The sequence below is a fragment of the Muntiacus reevesi genome, chromosome 5 (assembly GCF_963930625.1).
Source record: "Muntiacus reevesi chromosome 5, mMunRee1.1, whole genome shotgun sequence".
Lineage (NCBI taxonomy): Eukaryota > Metazoa > Chordata > Mammalia > Artiodactyla > Cervidae > Muntiacus > Muntiacus reevesi.
Window position 1 is genome coordinate 28,686,442 of NC_089253.1, and position 20,257 is coordinate 28,706,698.

The 20,257-nt window shown below is 45.2% G+C and overlaps 1 protein-coding gene across 2 annotated transcripts; it reads left to right on the forward strand.

Moving 5' to 3' along the window:
* The first annotated feature begins 727 nt into the window (after positions 1–727).
* On the forward strand, positions 728–19,315 carry TIRAP (TIR domain containing adaptor protein). Of its 2 annotated transcripts, none has more exons than XM_065937382.1 (4): positions 728–1,041; positions 11,562–11,720; positions 13,634–14,224; positions 15,990–19,315. In XM_065937382.1, exons 1-4 carry the CDS (start codon positions 801–803, stop codon positions 16,007–16,009), a joined length of 1,011 nt encoding a protein of 336 aa, XP_065793454.1. In that variant the 5' UTR covers positions 728–800; the 3' UTR covers positions 16,010–19,315. The 2 variants fall into 2 exon arrangements, with proteins under 2 accessions (XP_065793454.1, XP_065793455.1); XM_065937383.1 differs by lacking the exon at positions 728–1,041 and adding an exon at positions 11,230–11,356.
* The last annotated feature ends 942 nt before the right edge of the window (positions 19,316–20,257 follow it).

Sequence of the window (20,257 nt, forward strand, 5' to 3'; positions counted from 1 at the left end):
ATCTCCTGGCAGTCCAAGGGACTCTGAAGAGTCTTCTCCCCCTTGGCCCTATTCAACCACCTCCACCCTCCAGCATTTGAGGTGCACAGCAGTAGGAGGGTTTCCCACACCAACAAGCCAAGGAACCCTGCTCAGGAAGATACTGACATTCCCTCCAGGGGGAAGAAAAGCTCAGAAAATGTCCCTCCCTATATCCCCTGCGGCTGCTTCACATGACCATCAACATCCCAAAGCGATGTCCCTTCACTCTGTTTAACCCAGGACTCGCCACCGTTTGCCCATCTCACTTGGCCTGGCTTTCGTGCCTGCAGGGCTGCGCCTGGCCAGTGCGCTTGGACTTGAACATGAACTTCAGGGGAGCTGGCCAGGCCTGGCCGCCCCAGGGGCTTGCCTGCCTCTCCGCTGTTACCACCGAACCAACTGTGCTTGGACCTTGGAAAAGTCTGGCATCATTTCCCTCACGTGCCTGAAAAGAAAAAAAGGTATAAACGTTTCCCTGACAGGGTGTTGGGGCTTCCCTGATGGCTCAGTTGGTAAAGAACCCGCCTGCAATGCAGGAGACCCCGATTCCATTCCTGGGTCGGGGAGATCCGCTGGAGAAGGGATAGGCTACCCACCCCAGTATTCTCGGGCTTCCCTTGTGGCTCAGCTGGTACGGTGTTGAGAGGACTCAAAAGTGAATCAAAGGTACTTTCCTTGTCTGACAGAGAACAACCCCGAGGCTGCAAGTTCCGCTGCTGGTTTCGGGGAATCGGAAGGAAAGAGTTCGCCAAGCTTCCGCCGGCTCAGTGGCTGCGCGGATGCCCGCGAGCCTCCCCGCGGGCCCGAGGACGCGGCCGCCGGCCGGCAGGGCGCCCTCTCAGGCCCGGCTCCAGGCGCAGGAGCGGCGGGCGGAGGAGGGGCCGCGGGGCCTGGCGCCTCCGCGCTTCCGGGGCAGCGGGCGGCCGCAGGCACTTCCCCCGGACGGGCGGGCGGCCCCGCGCCGGAGTCCGCGCCCGGCACCGGTGGCATCGAGGCGGCGCCCGGCGCACCCGGGCGCAGGTGAGCGCTCGGGGCCCCGCGGGCCGGGGTGGGCGGGGAGAGCAGGGGGCGGGGCCGGCAGGACCCCCGCGGGCAGTGGAAACCCCCCCAGGCCCGCGTCCGACCCAGGTGGCGGCCGATGCCCGGTCCCCGCTCCCGGACTTGCCCGCCCCCTCCCTGGGGCACCTCTGCCGGGTTCGCCGTCATTCCCTCTCCGCCCCTTCACCTGGCCACCCGTCGCACCCACAGGGCTGAAACGGGGTGAAAAGGCCCTCGGAGAGCGCTGTCACCTTCTCTGTCGCCAAGAAGCTCCTGCAGAGGGTCCTTGATCCTGGGCAGCCTGGCTAGCTCAGGTGGCTTCCGTTTTGAACCGTAGATTCTTTTCCCTCCAGTCTCCTCGCCTCTCTTCTCTGCGCGCAGCCTCTCTCTCCTCTGATGGCCTTTGTGACAGTGTTTCCGCAAGAGCAGGGCTTTACTTAAGGGTAAAGGGTCTATGAGGGGGGATCCCTGCCACAGTCATTTCGTGAACCTAGGCCATGGGCTGGGCATCGCTTGACAGTACTGAGCGAGACAGAGTCAGCCCCCCGTCCTCCTGGAGACACTAGGAAACACACACACCCAGCCAAGTGCAGCTAAGAGAGGGCAGGATGGGGCACACACTCTTTGAGCTGACCCAGGGGCAACGGAGCGTCAGAAATGACCCACCATCAGAGGAAGTCACGGTCTAGTTCGTTTTAAAACCTTTTGTAAAAATTGAAGGACAACCTACATACAGAAAAGTGCCCAGATCTTAAGGGTACAGCGTACCCAGTGTCACTGCAGGATAAATAAAACATCACTCACACTCCAGATGCCCTTTTGGGGGAGGTGTCTTCCAGTCACTTTCACCCAAGGGTGACTGCTACCCTGGCTTTAACATCATAAATAATTTTATTTGGTTTTGAACTTTGGAAACTTGGGGTCATACTTCTGTACTTTTGTGTGTGGTGTTTTGTACTCAATATGTTGATTAACTCTTGTTGCATTTAGTGGTGGGGCTTCCCGGGTAGCTTAGCAGTGAAGAATCTGCCTGCAGTGCAGGAAACGCGGGTTCGATCCCTGGGTCAGGAAGATCCCCTGGAGGAGGGCATGGCAACCCACTCCAATATTCTTGGCTGGGAAATGCCATGGACAGAGGAGACTGGCAGGCTACAGTCCATGGGGTCGCAAAGAGTCAGACATAACTGAAGCAACTTAGTACACATGCGTGCATTTATTGGTAGTTCATTTATTCTCATTGATGTGTAATTTTGCGCTGTATGGATAGACACCATATTTTACTGGATACATAGATTGATGGATACTGACTGTTTCCAGCGTGGGGTTGTTGTGAATAGTGCCGCTGAGGCCTTCTTATGGTTGTCTTTTGGTGAGCATATGTAAGCGCTTCTGCTGAGTATATTCCTAGAAGTGGAATATAGTGCCAAACAGGTTTTCAAAGTCCTTGAACCAATTTACACTCCTACAGGCAGTGTATGAGTTCCTGTTTCTTCACCTGCTTACCAGTACTTGATACTGTCTGTCTTCTTCATTGTAGCCTTCCTGCCGAGTGAGGGGAAAGTCAGTTGCACTGAGGTTTAATTTGCATTTTTCTGATGACTGACGAACTGTGCATCTTTTCATGTCTACTGGGCACTTGGATATCTTTTTGTGAAGCATCTGTTCAATTCTTCTGCCTGTCTTTCCAATAGGTTGTTTCTTTTTTCCTTACCAGTTTGTAAGAGTTCCTAAATATTATGGATATGAGACATATTGGATATGTAATATTTCCTGTCTCAGGAGATTGCTTCTTCACTCTCCTGATGATGTCTTTTGAAGAACAAAAGTTCTTCAATTTAACATTGTCCAATTTATCATTTTTTCCCTTATGGTTCTATTACTTAAGTTTTTTTCTTTTTTTTTTTTAATCATTACCTACTGGGGACATAGGGAGTGTGCAAAATGGGTGTGAAGGTGGTCAAAAGGTATAAACTTCCAGTTATAAAATAAAGAAGTTCTGGGGATGTAGTGAACAGCATGTGACTATAGTTAATAATACTGTATTGTATATTTGAAAGTTGCTAAGGGAGTAGTACTTAAAAGTTTTGAGGACAAGAAAAAAAAATTGTAAGTATATAGTAATAGATGCTAACTAGACTTATTGTGATGATCATTTCTAAATATATATATAAATTGAATCATTATGTTGTTCACCTAAACTAGTACAATGTTAGATGTCAATTATATCTCAATTTTTAAAAACCAGGAAAATAATCATAATCAGGAAGATAATCGCCTATATTTTCTTCTAAAAGCTTTGTTGGGATTCTCATGTATATCTACTATCCATTTGAAATTACTTTTTTAGTATGTTGGGGTATGTGGGTCAAGATTCATTTGGTCCTACAATTCGGTCTAAATTGACCCAGACCACCTTTCCCACGGCACTGAAGTGTCAGCTTTGTTATAAACCAGGAGACTGTATAGATGTGGGTCTGTTTCTGAACACCCTATTCTTCCATTAGTCTGTCCTTGTACATGAATGTCATTGTGCCTTAATTCAGTTCAGTGGCTCAGTCGTGTCCGACTCTTTGTGACCCCATGAATTGCAGCACGCCAGGCCTCCCTGTCCATCACCAACTCCTGGAGTTTACTCAAACTCATGCCTATTGAGTTGATGATGCCATCCAGACATCTCATCCTCTGTCATCCCCTTCTCCTCCTGCCTCCAATCCCTCCCAGCATCAGGGTCTTTTCCAATAAGTCAACTCTTTGCATGAGGTGGCCAAAGTACTGGAGTTTCAGCTTCAGCATCAGTCCTTCCAATGAACACCCAGGACTGATCTCCTTTAGGATGGACTGGTTGGGTCTCCTTGCAGTCCAAGGGACTCTCAAGAGTCTTCTCCAACACCACAGTTCAAAAGTGTCAATTTTTCGTTGCTCAGCTTTCTTCACAGTCCAACTCTCACATCCATACATGACCACTGGAAAAACCATAGCCTTAATTACTGTTGTCTTATACTGTCTTTATTATGCTGGTAGTGGAAGTCCTCTCAAAGTTTCTCTTTAAATATTTTAGGTGTTTTTTTTTTAATATCTGACCTCCCCACCCCAAGCCTTTTTCAAAAATGTATAAAAAGCAATCATTTTGAAAGCTCAAAAAGAAACTAATGTATAAAGGCATAATTTATAAGCTGTATCCATCATTAAATTCATTGCTACTACAATCTATATTACATTCAATGCCTGCATATTTACATGAGACCTACAGAAAAGCACATAAAAAGTAAATTTACACCATTTTAGTTTAAAATTACCTTTAGTACATACAGGATATAGTTTTAAAACAAAGGGAGTTTTTTAAAACATAGGAACTGTTTTCCAAAGACCAGTTTGCTATATTTGGCAAAATATAGCAACACATTAAAATACTTCCCATTCATGTTTAGTCAGTAAGCTATATTCCTATGTGACTGAAATACAGCTAAGGTTTTAGATTTTAACAACCAAAGTCACAATGCTTTTGATTTATAATTCAGGGAGTTCTCTGGTACATGGACTAGTGGTTAGGATTCATCGCTGTCCCTGCTATGGCCCAGATTCCATCCCTGGTCTGGGAACTGAGATCTCACAGGCTGTACAGTCAAAATATAAAAAAATAAAATAGTGGGTGCTTCTATACACACATGCACACACACACACACACACACACACACATGAAAATTTTAACTTGCTATTTATTTATTTTTGGCTATGCTGGGTCTTCATTGCTGTGTAGGCTTTCTCTAGTTGTGACAAACAAGGGCTCCTCTCTAGTTGCAGTGTGTGGGCTTCTCATTGCCGTAGCTTCTCCCCTTATGGAGTATGAGCTCTAGGTGCTTCAGCTTCAGTAGTTGTGGCACGTGGGCTTGGTAGTTGTAGCTCTGGGGCTCTAGGGCACAGGCTCAGTAGTTGTGGCGAACAGGCTTAGTTGCTCCTTGGCTTGTGGGATATTCCCAGACCAGGGGTTGAACCCGTGTCTCCTGCATTGGCAGGCAGATTCTTTACCACTGAGCCACCAGGGAAGCCCCTGACATGTTTGGTGGTGCTTTAGTTGCTAAGTCGTGTCCAACTCTTCATGACCCCACGGACTGTAGCCCACCAGGCTCCTCCGTCCATGGGATTTCCCAGGCAAGAATACTGGAGTGGGTTGCCATTTCCTTCTCCAGGGGATCTTCCCAACCCAAAAATCGAACCCTGGTCTCCTGCACTGCAGGAAGATTCTTTACCAACTGAGCTATGTTTAAAAGTCTTCAAAATTTACAAAATGTAGTGCTGAGAGCATTCTTACTTTGTTATATATTGAGCAAGATTTAGCTTAATTAAATTATAATTCAGTTAATTACCCAGAGTTCTATGACTATTTTCTGCCTGCTAGAGTCCCATCTTAAATCTGACTTTATAGCAAAATCAGTGGTTTGAAATTTATTTCACAAAATCAATCCCAAGATTTGCTGGGCACTTTTCAATTATTCCACTGCTTATATACATTGAGACAAGTGGTTCCTTATGTTAGAATTACCTGTAGAGCTCTTAAAAAATACAGATCTTCGGGCCCCACTTTATTGAATAAGAATTTCCAGAGGTAGCTATTTTTTAATTAATCAATTATTTCTTTTTTTTGGCGGTGCTGGGTCTTCATTTGTGCATGCAGGCTTTCTCTAGTTGCGGCGTGGGGGGACTACTCTCCAATTGCGGTGTGTGGGCTTCTCTTTTCTGTGACTTCTCTTGTTGCCAAACACCAGCTTTAGGATGTACGGGCTTCACTGGTTGGGGCATATGGACTCAGCTGCCCCGAAGCATGTGAGATCTTCCTGGAGAGATCGAACCCATGTCCCCCCTGCATTGGCAGGCAGATTCTTAATCACTGGACCGCCGGAGAAGTCCAGTAACTGTATTTTTTTTTAAGTTTTCTCTGTGATAATGATATGCACCTTCATTTGGGAACTGCTGCAGCCCACTAGACCAGTCTTTAGGTGCATCAGAATCCTGGAGTATTTGTTTTCTGTTGTTGTTGTTAGTATTTTTTGGTGTATGTGTTTTGTTTTCTTGGCTTTTTTGTGTGTGATTTTGTTTCTTTTGCTTGGTCGGTTTTGTTTGGTTTGCCGCAATATGCGGCTTGCGGGATCTTAGTTCTCCAACCAGGAATTGAAACCAAGGTCCAAGCCTTGAGAGCACCGAGTCCCAACTACTGGACCACCAGGAATTCCTGTTTGAAAACCGGCTTCCCAAGTCTTCCTCCCAGAGAGGGGATTCAGTGGATTTGGGGTGGGGCATAGGAACTGACCTTTTTAAACTCTTCATGGTGATTGGGCCCTGTGTTCACTCTCTGTGATGCATGATGAATTACTACAAATTTAGCAGCTAAACCAACACCCGTCTGTTAACTCAGAGTTTCTGTGGATCAAGGGCGGGGAAAAGGCTTGGCTGAGTCTTCTGCTGGGGTCTTACCCGGCCGCAGTCCAGGTGTTAGCTAGGTGCCATCAGAGATGCAAATGGGAAAAGAATCACTAATAAGTCCCCTCAGGTTATTTGTTGGCAGAATTCATCTCCTCGAAGTTGTAGGACTGAGGTCAGTTTCTTGCTGGCCGTTAGCAGGACACCACTCTGGGCTTCTCAAGGCTGCCCGAGGTTCCTTGACACCTGACCCTCTCATGACATAGGAAATTCTTCCAAGTTAGCAAAGGAGTCTCTTTCCAGTTTGCTAAGATGGACTTTTACACCCACTCCCATGCATACACATACATCTGTTTTAATACACAATATCCATATATTGTGTATTATCTATTCATCAATAGGTATTCATTATATCTATTCATCAATAGGTATTCATTATACCTATTGATACATACATATAGTATGTATATTTGCTATATAAGATGTATATAGAAATATTTAGATATTTATATTATATTGTATGTGAATATTATTTATATAAATATATAAACAATATGTTTATATTATGTATAATTTATATAAATTTATAACTATATATACATGTATAGCAAATATACATACTGTATGTATGTATCAATAGGTATAAACATATATACACACATGATTATGTTACTATGTATATGGTATGTATATGTGTATATACATTTATAAACATGTGCACACACACAAACACACCATACAAATAGTAACATAGTATGTGAGTGACATACCACACCTTCACCATACCCTGTTGTAAGAAGTTACGTGTCCTGTCCATGCTTACAGTTGTGAACACTGGGGCCACCATAGTGTCCATAACTGTATTGTGCCTATCAAGGTATTAACAGTTAATTTCAGCACTTTAAAAAAACACTTATTTTGACTGCACCAGGTCTTAAGTTGCAGCATGCGGGATCTTTAGTTGCAGCATTCAACAAACTCTTATGTGGGATCTAGTTCCCTGACCAGGAATCAAACCTGGGCCCTTTTCGTTGGAAGCGGGAAGTCTTAGCCAATGGACCACCAAGAAAGTCCCATAATTTCAGTACTTTAAGGGACATTGTCCTGTAAGTTCTAATGAATCCTGTCCTGACAAGTGTTTCAGCAAGTGTTTGAGCCTTAGAAACCAATGTTCTTAATTTTGAAGTCAATGATCAAATGAAGTGTAGATGATACTATATCCATCAAAGAAGTGAAAAACTCCCTCAAACAGTTTAGACCTGTAAGCAGACCAGTTTTTAGCACTTAGAGTCAATACTTTCTCTATTCAGTAGCCTCATATACAATCAAAGATTGTGTATTACTTTCCCATTGCTTCTGTAACAAAGTACCACAAATTTAGTGGATTCATACAGAACACATTTATTATCTTATAGATGCTATGCATCCCTTCTGGAGTTTCTAGGGAGGATTCCAGGTCTTTGCCTTTTCTGACTTCTGGAGGGTGCCGCATTTCTACTGATACCCCCATGTTGGCAGAATTCATCTCCTTGAAGAGGAGCCCCACATTACCCTGACCTCCGCTTCTGCTGTCCCATCTCCTCTCACTCTGACCCTTCTAACTCCTCTAAGACCTTTGTGATTACATTGGCCCACCTAGATAATCCAAGCTAATCTTCCTATCTCCAGACCCTTAATCACATCTGCAAAATCTGCTTCTTCCAAGTAAGGTAGCTTATTTTCACCCAGGATTAGGATGTGGACGTCTTTGGAGGACCACTGTGCTTTCTTCCACAGATAATATTTCCTGTTTAACAGAAATGGAATTTGAATTAGGTAAGATACATAACCATATATCTTCAAAGGTTTCAGTACATTCCCTATACAATAGATACTGGAGACCAGTTGGATATTGAATAATACTTAATACACTTTGGGTTTTATTCAGTAAAGCTTTATAGTATTTACCTCACATACTAAGTTCTTTCTTATAATATTGAAAAAGTATTCTAAAAACACTGACAGTAACATGCTACTGGTTTTTTTGTTTTGGGTTTTGTTTTGAAGAAGCTCTTTTCTAATTTTCTATCAAGTTTTTGTAATTATCTACAAAGGAGGTATTTAGGTCTACATCCTTCTACTTGATAAACTGTTTAAAGGAACAGGGAAAAGTGACTACAGAACAAATCACAGAATAGACAGAGCGAGTGATGAGAACTTCCAGTTGGAGATCTGCGTTCATTAGCTTCTTGTCTGCCTGAAAGAGTATGTCTCCTACATCTAATACACGACTATAACTAAAGCTTGTCAAGATTAAAGCATATCTGCGTGTGACTGCTTCACAACCTCAGCTGCACAAGAACTGAAAAGAAACAAGGAAAATGCAGTAGGGTTTTAGATTCTAGGAAACAGACAGTGTACACAGTTAATGGAACTGATCTTCATTCTTGCTCAATTTTCCTTTGTCAAAGATGCTATTTCCTGTGTTTGAACTTTTCCATAACGTCAGTCACTAGGGTTTATACCAGTCCACTTCCAGTGGCTATTGGGCATTTGGATTTCTTCTTAAACAAACAATGAAAAGACACAGCTACCAAAACTCAGCATGTAGTGTCAAAAGGGTGAGTCATTTGATACACTGAGAAACTGAAACTTAAATCTACATTGATTAAGTAGACTGAAGTTTTATGTTAATTTTGAACTTTTAAGCTGTCATAAAAATATCAAATCAGTCTCCAGTTTGTGTGTCAAAGCCAAATAATGAATTTTCAAATTAAAACACAATTGAAAAAACATTTAAGATAAAAAGCAGGTAGCATTGTGTCTACTACCGTGGGGGCTGGGGGTGGGGGGGTGGGCAGCAAGGGGAAGGACATCTTGAATGGTTGAAATAAAGATGTCAGGCGACAGCAACTGCTAGACTTCCTTGGTGGTCCAGTGGTTAAGACTCCGTGCTTCCAATGTAGGGGGCCTGGGTTCGATCCCTGGTTGGGGAACAAGACCTGGCACAGCCAAATTAAAGCCAAAAAAAAAAAAAAAAAACCCACACAACAACTCCCAAATCTAACAGTGGTTACTAGGCACTGCCTCAGCCTCTCCACTTAGGGGGTCTGAAATATTAGGTAGGAAAAGAAACACACATCTTTGCTAATGTTCCCATTTTCGTGTCCCTTTGACTGGCTTAGCAGCTGTCTGCTTTGCTCTTTCAAACATGCCTCTTCCCAAGCCCATCCCAACTCCTTCTGCCCCCGAACACCTGCCCCACCCTCTGCTTCTGCAGTTCAACTTCTCCTTTTTTTGAACTTTTATGTTTTCATGAATCATCAGTACCTCTTGTCTTCTCTCCATCGGCTTGGCATAAGGATGTTCAGCATTTAGCCGAATGAAGCATGTTTGTCCAACACTGAAAGACTTTCTTCAGCTTTCAAAAACTCTTTATCTCAGTGTGTTTATTCAGACGTGTCCTTTCTCTGTGGCTTCCAGGGGCGATGGGCGGGGAGGGGACGGGGCAGGGTTGTCTTGACCTCTGCAGATCCATCAAATAGTGACAGAGCAGCCCTCGCTCTAGTGCCAAGTTCTCTACCAACCCTTCACCTCCAGAAGCCACTAGATCTCAGCAACTCTGTCTCAGATCAGGGTGGGCTCTGCTCCACACAGTATGCTCCCAGAAACCTCAGCAAAACGAGTCTCCGCCGTCAGGGACATTAGGTCATTGTGGTGGGAAGGGAACACAGCGAGTTGCCATCTGAGGTAGTCTTGGTCCTTTGCATTTCCATATAAATGTTGATGCCTTTTGACAGTCCCTTCCCTCCACCTCCAAAAAGCAAACCAAAAACCTTCTGGAATTTGGAAAAACATTGAATATATCCCTCCAGTGTCTGGCTTGTTTTAATTTTTAAAATATTTATTTGCTGTGTTGGGTCTTAGTTGCATCATACAGGGTCTTTCACTGTGGCGTGTGGACTCTCTAGTTGCGGCTCTTGGGCTTATTAAGTCTGTGGCATGTGGGGTCTAAGTTCTTCCTCCAGGGATTGAACCCAGGTTCCCTGCATTGCAAGGTGGATTCTTAACCACTGGACCACCAGGGAAGTCCCTGGATTATTTTATTTTTTCATATGTATTTATTATTTTCTCTATTTGTGAAGAGCAGGTGCTCAGGCTTCTCACATTGGAGGCTTCTCTTATGGAGCACCGGCAGGGTCTAGAGTGTGCAGGCTTTAGTGATTGCGATTTGCGGGTTCTAGAACACAAGCTCAACAGCTGTGGCAAATGGGCTTAATTGCCCCAGGCATATGGAATCTTCCTGGACTAGGGATCGAACCCGTGTCTCCTGCATTGGCAGGCAGATTCTTTACCACTGAGCTACCAGGGTAATTTTTTTCTGAGCATTCTATGCCATGCACTTTACGTAAATCATCTTGTGTGGTCTTCACAATAATGCTGAGCAGGTTGTAGTAGTATTCTCATTTCACAGATGGAAAAACTAAAGTTTTGCAAGAGTAAGCAGTTTACCAGAGGCCACAGTTCATAAGAGATTTAGGAACTCTGCCTGCATAGTCTGTAAACTTAACCATTTTGTGCAGCTGAGGGAGAGAGGGAGGGAGAAAGGGTTGGATGGCTGGGGGGTGGATGGAAGGAGTTATTTGGGGAAAGGCAGGCTTGGAGGAAAAGTCCACCAAGGTTTCTTACATGTGCTGGCTCTCAAACTGCAAAATATCTGTTTACCTTGATACATAATTATTTGTTCAAATAGCAACCGACCTTCTTCTCTGATTTCAGCATTTACACAGGAAGTTCCTATAACGAGGTGCTTGCCAGTCGCCCTTCCCCAGATCCCAAATGCACCCCTGGCCAGGTGGTGCAGAGGACAGTCACTCTGCTGGTCATGCTGAGCTCATACTCTGTAAGTTTCATCATTACACAGATTGGGGTTTTGCTAGAAACCAGCTTTAATCCCAGTGGTGGCTGACCCTAATCCCATAAGGGACCCATTTAGAGACTGAGCCTCTGTCAGGCACCCAGAGAAGAATAACTCCCAGAGCCCATGCCCTGGGACTGGGAGGAAGTTAGATCCAGCTTTTGTGACCCTCTCTCTCTGTCTTTTATAGGATGGCTGTTCCATGAGGTCAAGACTGGGGCCCCTCCCTTCTCCCACTTTACCAATGCCTGGTCTCATGGGGTTAGTTTGGAGCCCACCACGATGGCATCATCAGCCTCCTCCCCAGCTCCTGGCTCCAGGTCCAAGAAGCCTCTGGGCAAGATGGCTGGTGAGTGGACACAGACTCCTAATTCCAGGAGGCTGCCTGGCCCCCAAATACAGGCCCTGGAGAGATTCAAAGGAGGCTGATGGTGTGAGGGGAGTGGTCCTGTCTTGACCTCAGTGCCCCGGGCTCTGCAGGGAGTGAGGCGGTGTGCCTCTAGGAGCCTTCAATCATTTTGGCTCACTGGTCTCCCAGGTGTGCTCAGCTAATCTTCCCAGCCTGGAAACCACCGTGCTGAGTACTTGATTTGATGTCTCTTGTCATCTAAATCACTCAGAACCATTCAGAGGAAGGAGACAAGCAGAGCAGAGAGAGGGGACACCTCCAGAACACCAAACTTTCTATCCTGATCGAAAGCTAGAGAAGCTGAGTTGAAATCATTTGGAGTACTCAACAATATGCCAGATAAGGCATTATTTCCTCTAACTTTCAACAACAACTGAAATGAACCCATTTTCCAGATAAGGAAGTGGAAACATAGACTGTCTTGTTTAAGGTCATCCAGAAAGCAAGCAGTCCACAATCAAATCTGTGCAGCCCTCCAAAGTGTGGTTTGGAATCAATCAAGTGCTAAGGTCTTCAGGAGCTCTGGACAGTGACCTCCTTCCACATTCCCATTTTACCCATTTGGCAGGAAGCTAGGATTTCTCAGGGCTTCCCAAGTGGTGCTCATGGTAAAGAACCTGCCTGCCAATGCAGGAGACATAAGAGATGTGGGTTCAATCCCTGGGTTGGGAAGATTCCCCTGGAGGAGGATATGGCCACCTACTCCAGTATTCTTGTCTGGAGAATCCCATGGAAAGAGGAGCTAGTGGGCTACAGTCCACAGGGTCGTGGAGTCGGACATGATTGAGGAGACTTAGCATGCACGTACGTAGCACGTAGGATTTCTCATGGCCAAACAGGTGCCAATCCCTGCCTCTCTTTTGCTCCCCGTGATCTAAATCCACCTCCCCTCAGTGCTAAAAATGGGTTTGGGGACTAACTGACATTTACCAGCTTAACATAGTTCTGCTTACAGGCTCACAGATGGTTGATTAGTCATCTTTTGGGAAGTTCTGGTTAGGTTGGGGGTATCAGAAACCAAAGGGCGTTGGAGCAGGCGAAGCTGTCTTTCCTAATCAGGCTGGTAAACAGCTAGAGTTGTTATTTTTTCTCATGTTGTTGTTATACCAAAGATTTTTTTTTTTAATTATTGAGGTATAATTGACATACGCTATTTCATTAGTTTCAGATGTACAACATAATGATCCAGCATTTGTATATATTGTGAGATAATCATCGCACTAAGTCTAGTTAACATCCCTCACCTTACAGTTCCTTCTTGTGATGAGAACTTTTATGATCTACTCTCTTAGTAACTTTCTAATATGCAATACAGTAGGACAAGCTGGTATTACATCTCTGCTGACTTATAAAACTGCCAGGCTTCTTTATTTATTTTGACTGCTCTGGGTCTTTGTTGCTGTGCGTGGGCTTTCTCTAGTTGCAGTGCACCGGCTCCTCATTGCGGTGACTTCCCTTGTTGAGGAGCTTGGGCTCTAGGGCACGTGGGCACCAGTCATTTCTGCTCATGGGCTCTAGAGTGAGGGCTGAAGCTTAGTTCCCCGGAGGCATGTGGAATCTTCCTGGACCAGGGATGAAACCCATGTCCCCTGCATTGGTAGGTGGATCCTCAACCATTGGGCCACCCGGGAAGTGCCAACAACCAGCTTTTATGTATTCCCCAAACCTTTAAAGATAAGGGGAAGTTTGGGGCAAGTCCCGAGGGATGGACACAGTACACAGAATAGCTGGTGTGAGAAGGTGGGCAGGGGAGACGGACTGGGGTCCATCCCGAGGTGACTCTTCTCTGGTGGGGTCGGGAGGAAGCCCCTGCTGAGAACTGCAAGCCTAAGCAATGCCTCTCCCCCCTGCAGACTGGTTCAGGCAGGCCCTGTCGAGGAAGCCCACGAAGAAGCCCGTCTCCCCAGAAAGCGCCCCCAGCGACGTTTCACAGCCGAGCTCACCGGACAGCCCCCCATCCCTGGGCCGCAGCTCAGAGGCGTCTCCCATCCCTACACCGTCGCACGGGGGCGCCGATGGCGGCGGCAGCAGCAGCGGGCGCTGGAGCAAGGACTATGATGTGTGCGTGTGCCACAGCGAGGAGGACCTGGCGGCCGCGCAGGAGCTGGTCTCCTACCTGGAGGGCGGCGCCGCCAGCCTGCGCTGCTTCTTGCAGCTTCGCGACGCCACCCCCGGCGGCGCCATCGTGTCTGAGCTCTGCCACGCGCTGAGCAGCAGCCACTGCCGCGTGCTGCTGATCACCCCGGGCTTCCTCCGGGACCCGTGGTGCAGGTACCAGATGCTGCAGGCGCTGAGCGAGGCCCCCGGGGCCGAGGGCCGCACCATCCCGCTGATGTCCGGCCTCAGCCGAGCCGCCTATCCCGCCGAGCTCCGATACATGTACTTCGTGGACGGCCGCGGTCCCGAACGTGGCTTCCGCCAAGTCAGGGAGGCTGTCATGCGGTGTAAGCCTTGGGGAAGGGCTTGCTCTACCTGGGCTTTTAGGAGACACCCAGTGTGGCCTAGTATGGGCTTCACTCTATTTTATCTTTTTAGGAAAATATTTGTCTGCCCAGCATCTTTTAGCTGGCGGGGATCTTCCTTGAAGCATGAAGGCTCTTTCAGTTGCCACCTGAGAACTCTTAGTTGCAGGGAGGCAGGATCTAGTTCCCTACCAGCGATGGAACAACCAGTTCCCCCTCCACCCCGCACTGGCAGCACAGAGTCTTAACCACTGGACCACCAGGAAAGTTCCGAGGCTTCACTTGATTGCACTTGGCAAATGCTGCGTTTTGGTTGTTTTATTGTTTTATTTTTTTACAAACAGAAGGTTTGTGGCAACCTTTCCTGGTCAGATAATTAGCATTTTTTTTTCTTTTTTGGCACTATGTATTTTTAAATTAGGGCTTCCCTGGTGGCGCAGTTGGTAAAGAATCTGCCTGCAATGCAGGAGACCCGGATTTGATCCCTGGGTGGGGAAGATCCCCTGGAGAAGGAAATGGCAACCCACTGCAGTATTCTTGTCTAGAGAATTTCATGGACAGAGGAGCCTGGTAGACTATAGTCCATGGGGTCACAAAGAGTCGGATATGACTGAGCAGTTGTTCCTATTCCTATTTTTTAATTAAGGCATGTACATTTTTTTAAATCAACTTTTTATTGAAGTATATTTGATTTACAATGTTGTGTTAATTTCTGCTCTATAGCAAAGTGATTCAGTTATATATGTATTTTTAATCTTCTTTTCCATTATGGTTAATCATAGGATATTGAATATAGTTCTCTGTGAAGGGATGTACATTGTTTTAAAAACATCATGCTTTTGAACACTTAATAGACTACAGGAGAGTATAAACATAACTTTTACATGCACTGGGAAGCCAAAGAATTTGTGACTCACTTGACTGCAATATTCGCTTTATTATGGTGGTCTGTAACTGAACCTGCCGTGTTTCTGAGGTCTGCATGTGTAGTTCAGAATGCAGGCTCTGGAAAAGACCATGTTACCTGGGTGAATTACTTAACTGCTCTGTGCCTGGGTTTTCTCATTGGTTGAATGAGAATTATATTATATACCTAAATAAGTATGTACACTAAGTAGGTATTCAGGACATTGCCTGCCACATGTAAAGTACTCGTAACAGGCAAGGCCTAGCACATGTCAAGTCCTCAATAAATATTAGCCATTATTATCATTATTGGGACTTCCCAGGTGGCTCAGTGGGTAAAGAATTAGCCTGCAATGCAGGAGACATGAATTGGATCCCTGGGTCAGAAAGATCCTCTGGAGGAGAAAATGGCAACCCATTCCAGTATTATTGCCTGGGAAATCCCATGGACAGAGGAGTCTGGTGGGCTACCATCCATAAGGTTGCAAAGAGTTGGACATCACTGAGCGACTGAACATACACACACATATACACATCATCATTACTAGTATTAATAGTATTAGATTTCTCTCACTGAGGTCAGGTTGGCAATATCCACCAAGAGCGAAGAACATGCCAGGAAGGACCCTGGTTTAGTATTGGTTTAGTAAAGCCAACAGGTGCAAAATAATAGGGAAGAATTGCCCATGATAAGCATATCCAGGGAGGGGCAATATATAACAGTGGGTTTGGAAGGTAAAATAGATTAAAAGGCAGCGGAGGTGGGGAGCTGTTGGGGGGAAACAGAGATGCTGGCATCTGAGGATGGTGACAAGCCCTGTGCCTCTTGGATCTCTTTCAGACCTGCAGACCCTTGGCTGATGCTTGATCCATCACCACTGCACCCAGACAGTTGGAGAAAAGTGGGAAATGGAGTTAGAGGGCCCAGGGCCTGGGATTCCAGCAGACACAGAGTTGTAAGGAGTGAGTTTGCAGGACACTGTATGTGACCCAGGGATCAGACTGTCTGTGGCCTCCATATCCTTGGGCTCTCAGGAAGGACCCAGGGAAGTTGGGGAGCCCCTGCAGGAAGGCCTGGCGAGGCTGGGGACTCCCCCAGGAAGGCCTGGGGAGACTGGGGACTTCCCCAAGAAGGCCTGGGGAGACTGGGGATCCCCCAGGAAGGCCTGGAAGAGCCAGAAAGCGGAGGTGGGAGGAAGTGCTGATACCAAGATACAGCCCACGTGATGCCGCCTGCGTGACTGGACATGAAGCCTGGCAGGTCATATCTATGTCTCCACCCCCTGGAATCAGGCACTGGTGTTGAGGTGCATTCCTCTTGAAGAGGTGGCTCCCCTGAGTAAGGAGCTGGAATCCTGGACCACTTGCCTCAGCTGCGTGGTTTTCCCAGGTGCCGGGGAAGCCCTGAGCAGGCGCCAGGACAAAGCAACAGGTATGCTGTCTTTCACACTCACACTCCTGCCGGGGTCTCCCTGTGACGTCGTTCACATCTACAAGGTATGTGGAAGATGCCCTCAGCACTGTTGTTTGTTTCCACTGCACGCCTGTCATTCAAGACCCACACCTAGAGACCATTCAGAAGAGATAGGAGAGAGCGGGGAGCAGGTGGGGCAAAGAGAAGGGAAACGCAGACCTTTTAGCTGGGATCAAAAGCCCTCTCACCGATGCACTGACATGTGGGGGCTTCATCAGGGGTCTGGCCAGAACTCATGCTTTCTCATGCAGAGAGCCCCTCACCTCTGCACTCAGAGGAATCAGTGTATTTCCTCTGGAGGATGGTATGTTTTCAATAAAACTTGTTGTTGAGCTGAAATGAACTTATTATTTCCCTGATGTACACTTTTGTGCCTCTTCATCCACTCCCCTCCGCCACATCTCCTTTTACTGAAAAAAATATACACACATATATTTTTCTAAAAATTGAGATATAATTGACACATATTAGTTTCAAGTGTACATGATGTGCTACCTGCATATATGAAAAAACCTTTAATTACAAATTATCTTATTACATATGAAAGGACTAAAGAATAATGTAGTACACTCACCTACTCTATACCCAACTTATTTTTTTTATACAATACATTGTAATTTTTATTTTATTTTATTTTCCAGTTTAGAATTTTTATTATTTTTTCCATTTATTTTTATTAGTTGTAGGCTAATTACAATATTGTAGTGGTTTTTGTCATACATTGACATGAATCAACCATGGATTTACATTACACCCAGCTTAGAAGCAAACCCTCACAAGCCCCATGTTGCTCCCTATCTGTCCTTAATTATATTCTCCTTCCTTCTCCCACTAGAAGTAACCACTATCCTAAATTTTGAATGTTATCACTCTTAGTTTTTCTCTAGAAATTTACTACATATGTATGCATCCCTGACAGCATACTTTTAAATGGTTTTGTATTGTAAATAAGTGGTGTTATGTTTACAGATTATGCAAATTCCTTCCTTGGGCCATATGTTTGTAAGATGTATCCAGGATGATGCTTGGAGCTCCAGTACATTCACTTTCATTCCATTATGTAAACATATCACTGTTTAGCTGCACATTCTTTTACAAATGGACACTAGGTTGTTTCCAGTTTTTTGGGTTTTTTTTTTTTTTTTGCTAATGAAAACAATAAGCCTGTGAGCATTTTTATTCTTGTATATGTTTTCCAGGGCAAGATCTTCTAGGCAAGATCTTCTAGATGGGGAGTAGTCAAGAGTATCCAGTGGTTTTGGCAGAAGGTATGAAATGTTCCTCCAAGTTGATTCTGCCAATTTCTGTTCCTACCCTGTGTGTATAAGAGTTGCCACTTTTTCATCTTCTTGCTAACAATTAGAATTATCAGATTTTTTTATTTGTATTTTTTGTTGCACTGCACAGCTTTTGGGATCTTACTTCCCTGACCAGGGATTGAACCCAGGCCTTGGCAGTGAAAGCGATGAGTCCTAAACACTGGACTGCTAGGGAATTAGAATGATCAGTTTTTTAGGGCTTCTCCAGTAGCTCAGACGGTAAAGCATCTGCCTGTAATGCAAGAGACCAGGGTTCAATCCCTGGGTTGGAAAGATCCCCCTGGAGAAGGCAATAGCAACCCACTCCAGTATTCTTGTCTGAAGAATTCCATGGACAGAGGAGCCTGGTGGGCTACAGTCCACCGAGTCATGAAGAGTCAGACACAACTGAGTGACTAACACATATACACACGTCAGTTTTTTAAGTGTGTTAATTTGGTGGGTGAATACTGGTATCCTATTGTCATAATATTCTTTCTTCTCTTTTGCCTTTATTATAAAAAATATACACTAAAAGAAAGGAGGCAGTTTGACAAATCCCTGTATACCTATCACCCAGTTTCAACAATTACCAACTCAGAGATAAGCTTTTATCAACAATAACCCGACCCATAAGTCCCCTCCAGATCCTTTGAAGCAAAACCCAGGTGTTATTTTATTTCTAAATATTTAAGTATGTCTCTCTAAATTATTAGAAGTTGAAGAAAAAATATGACCACAATATAACAGTATCTTTTAAAGAAGTTTTTTATTTTTTAATGTAAACACTTTTATCTATTTGAAGTTTGTGCTTTTTGTGTCTTCTTTGGGAAATCTTGCATACTCTTGTATTTTCTTATGGAAGTATTTTACATTTGGTTCTTTAATCCAACTGGATGTGCTGTTTGGGTTTGTTTTTGTTGCTCTCAATATGTAAGTCAGAGATCCATCCCCCCCTCCCCCCCATTTGAATTGCCGTTCTTTGCTGCCTAGTCCATCCTCCCCCACTGACTGTGGCGTCACCGGTGTCATGTTTTGTCATATGTCATACGCCTAGGTTCTCCAGACTCCTTCCTTCATCTGTTCACGTACCCTGTCAGTGGCACCCTGGCTTACTGACTGTGATTGTTAGCAAACGTTGATAATTTACAGTTCACTCTTCCCACTTCTTTTATTTCTCAGAATCACTTCGACCCTTCCCGTTCCTTTATTTTTTCATATAAATTGTTTATTCAATGTGTCAGATTCCAGGAATGGGCCAATTAGTATTTTTATTGGACTTACATTGAGTTGAGAGATTAATTTGGAAAGAATGGATGTTTTAATACTTTACAAAAATGTTATGACTCCATTTCTTTGTCTTTAAATGTATTTCAATAAACTTTACAAATCTTTTCCATATTGGTCAGTCACATTTTTTATGAGATTTATTCCTTAGCACGTCATATTTTCTGTTGCTAGTGTAAAAGTTATTTTTATTTATTTTGTGCTGCGAAAAGCTTTACTTTTCCCATTTGGTCCAAAGCTTGAGGGAAGGCTCCAGGCAGAAGCCCTGGCGTTAGCAGGGCTCCTAAAAGGCCCCTGGGCTCCAGAGGCTCCTAGTCTTGCTTGAGGGTGAGCCTTTTGAACAGATATTCGTCCAATCGTGCCTGGGGACCAGCCAGCCTGCAAAGGTTGGTCAGATGGTCCCCTGTCTCCTTGATGAGTTCCACCTCCTTAACTAGGAAGTGGTTCTCCAGGAAGTCACAGATGTGGGTACTTGTGACAGAACCCAGACCATGCAGATCCAAAATGGCCCGCTCTAGGTTCTTCTCCAGGAGAAGGGCAGCTTCAAAAGTGTCCTGGGTTTTACCCCACTTGTCTTGAGACAGTTTCTGCATCTCCAGGAAGAGGGTGAGGCTGCTGCGCTGGCTTGGCATTTTCAAGAAATGCTTGAGGGTCCTCGAGCTTCTCCTTGGCCAATTTGCAAAAGAAGTGGCCCATACCCTCCAGAGCCACAATGTTGCAGTCCAAATAGAAACCCAGAGAGAGGTAGGTGTACAAGACAGGCAGTGTGAGTGACTGACAGTGACCTCAATGGAATAATTCTGACCAATCTGGGAGCTCATGGTTGATCGGTAATAAGGAATTAAGCTCCAAAAATGGAGATGGCTGGTCCTGGTGATCGTGGACAGCTGAGTGACTGATTCTGAAGGCTGCCACTGAAAAAAAGATTGGAGGGTAGTGGGAGGCTAGAGCAAGGGGCATCCCTGGGTCTGTTTCGTCCAAGCACTGTTGAAGCAAGAGACGGATCCGGGAGACAGTCGAGGGAACTATAAATTATTTTTAAATTATATT

Coding starts and splice junctions, on each gene's coding strand:
- TIRAP (XM_065937382.1), top strand. CDS start 801: ATGCCCGCGAGCCTCCCCGCGGGCCCGAGGACGCGGCCGCCGGCCGGC. Junction 1,042..11,561: donor CCCGGCGCACCCGGGCGCAG/GTGAGCGCTCGG, acceptor TGTCTTTTATAG/GATGGCTGTTCCATGAGGTC. Junction 14,225..15,989: donor CAGGGAGGCTGTCATGCGGT/GTAAGCCTTGGG, acceptor GATCTCTTTCAG/ACCTGCAGACCCTTGGCTGA.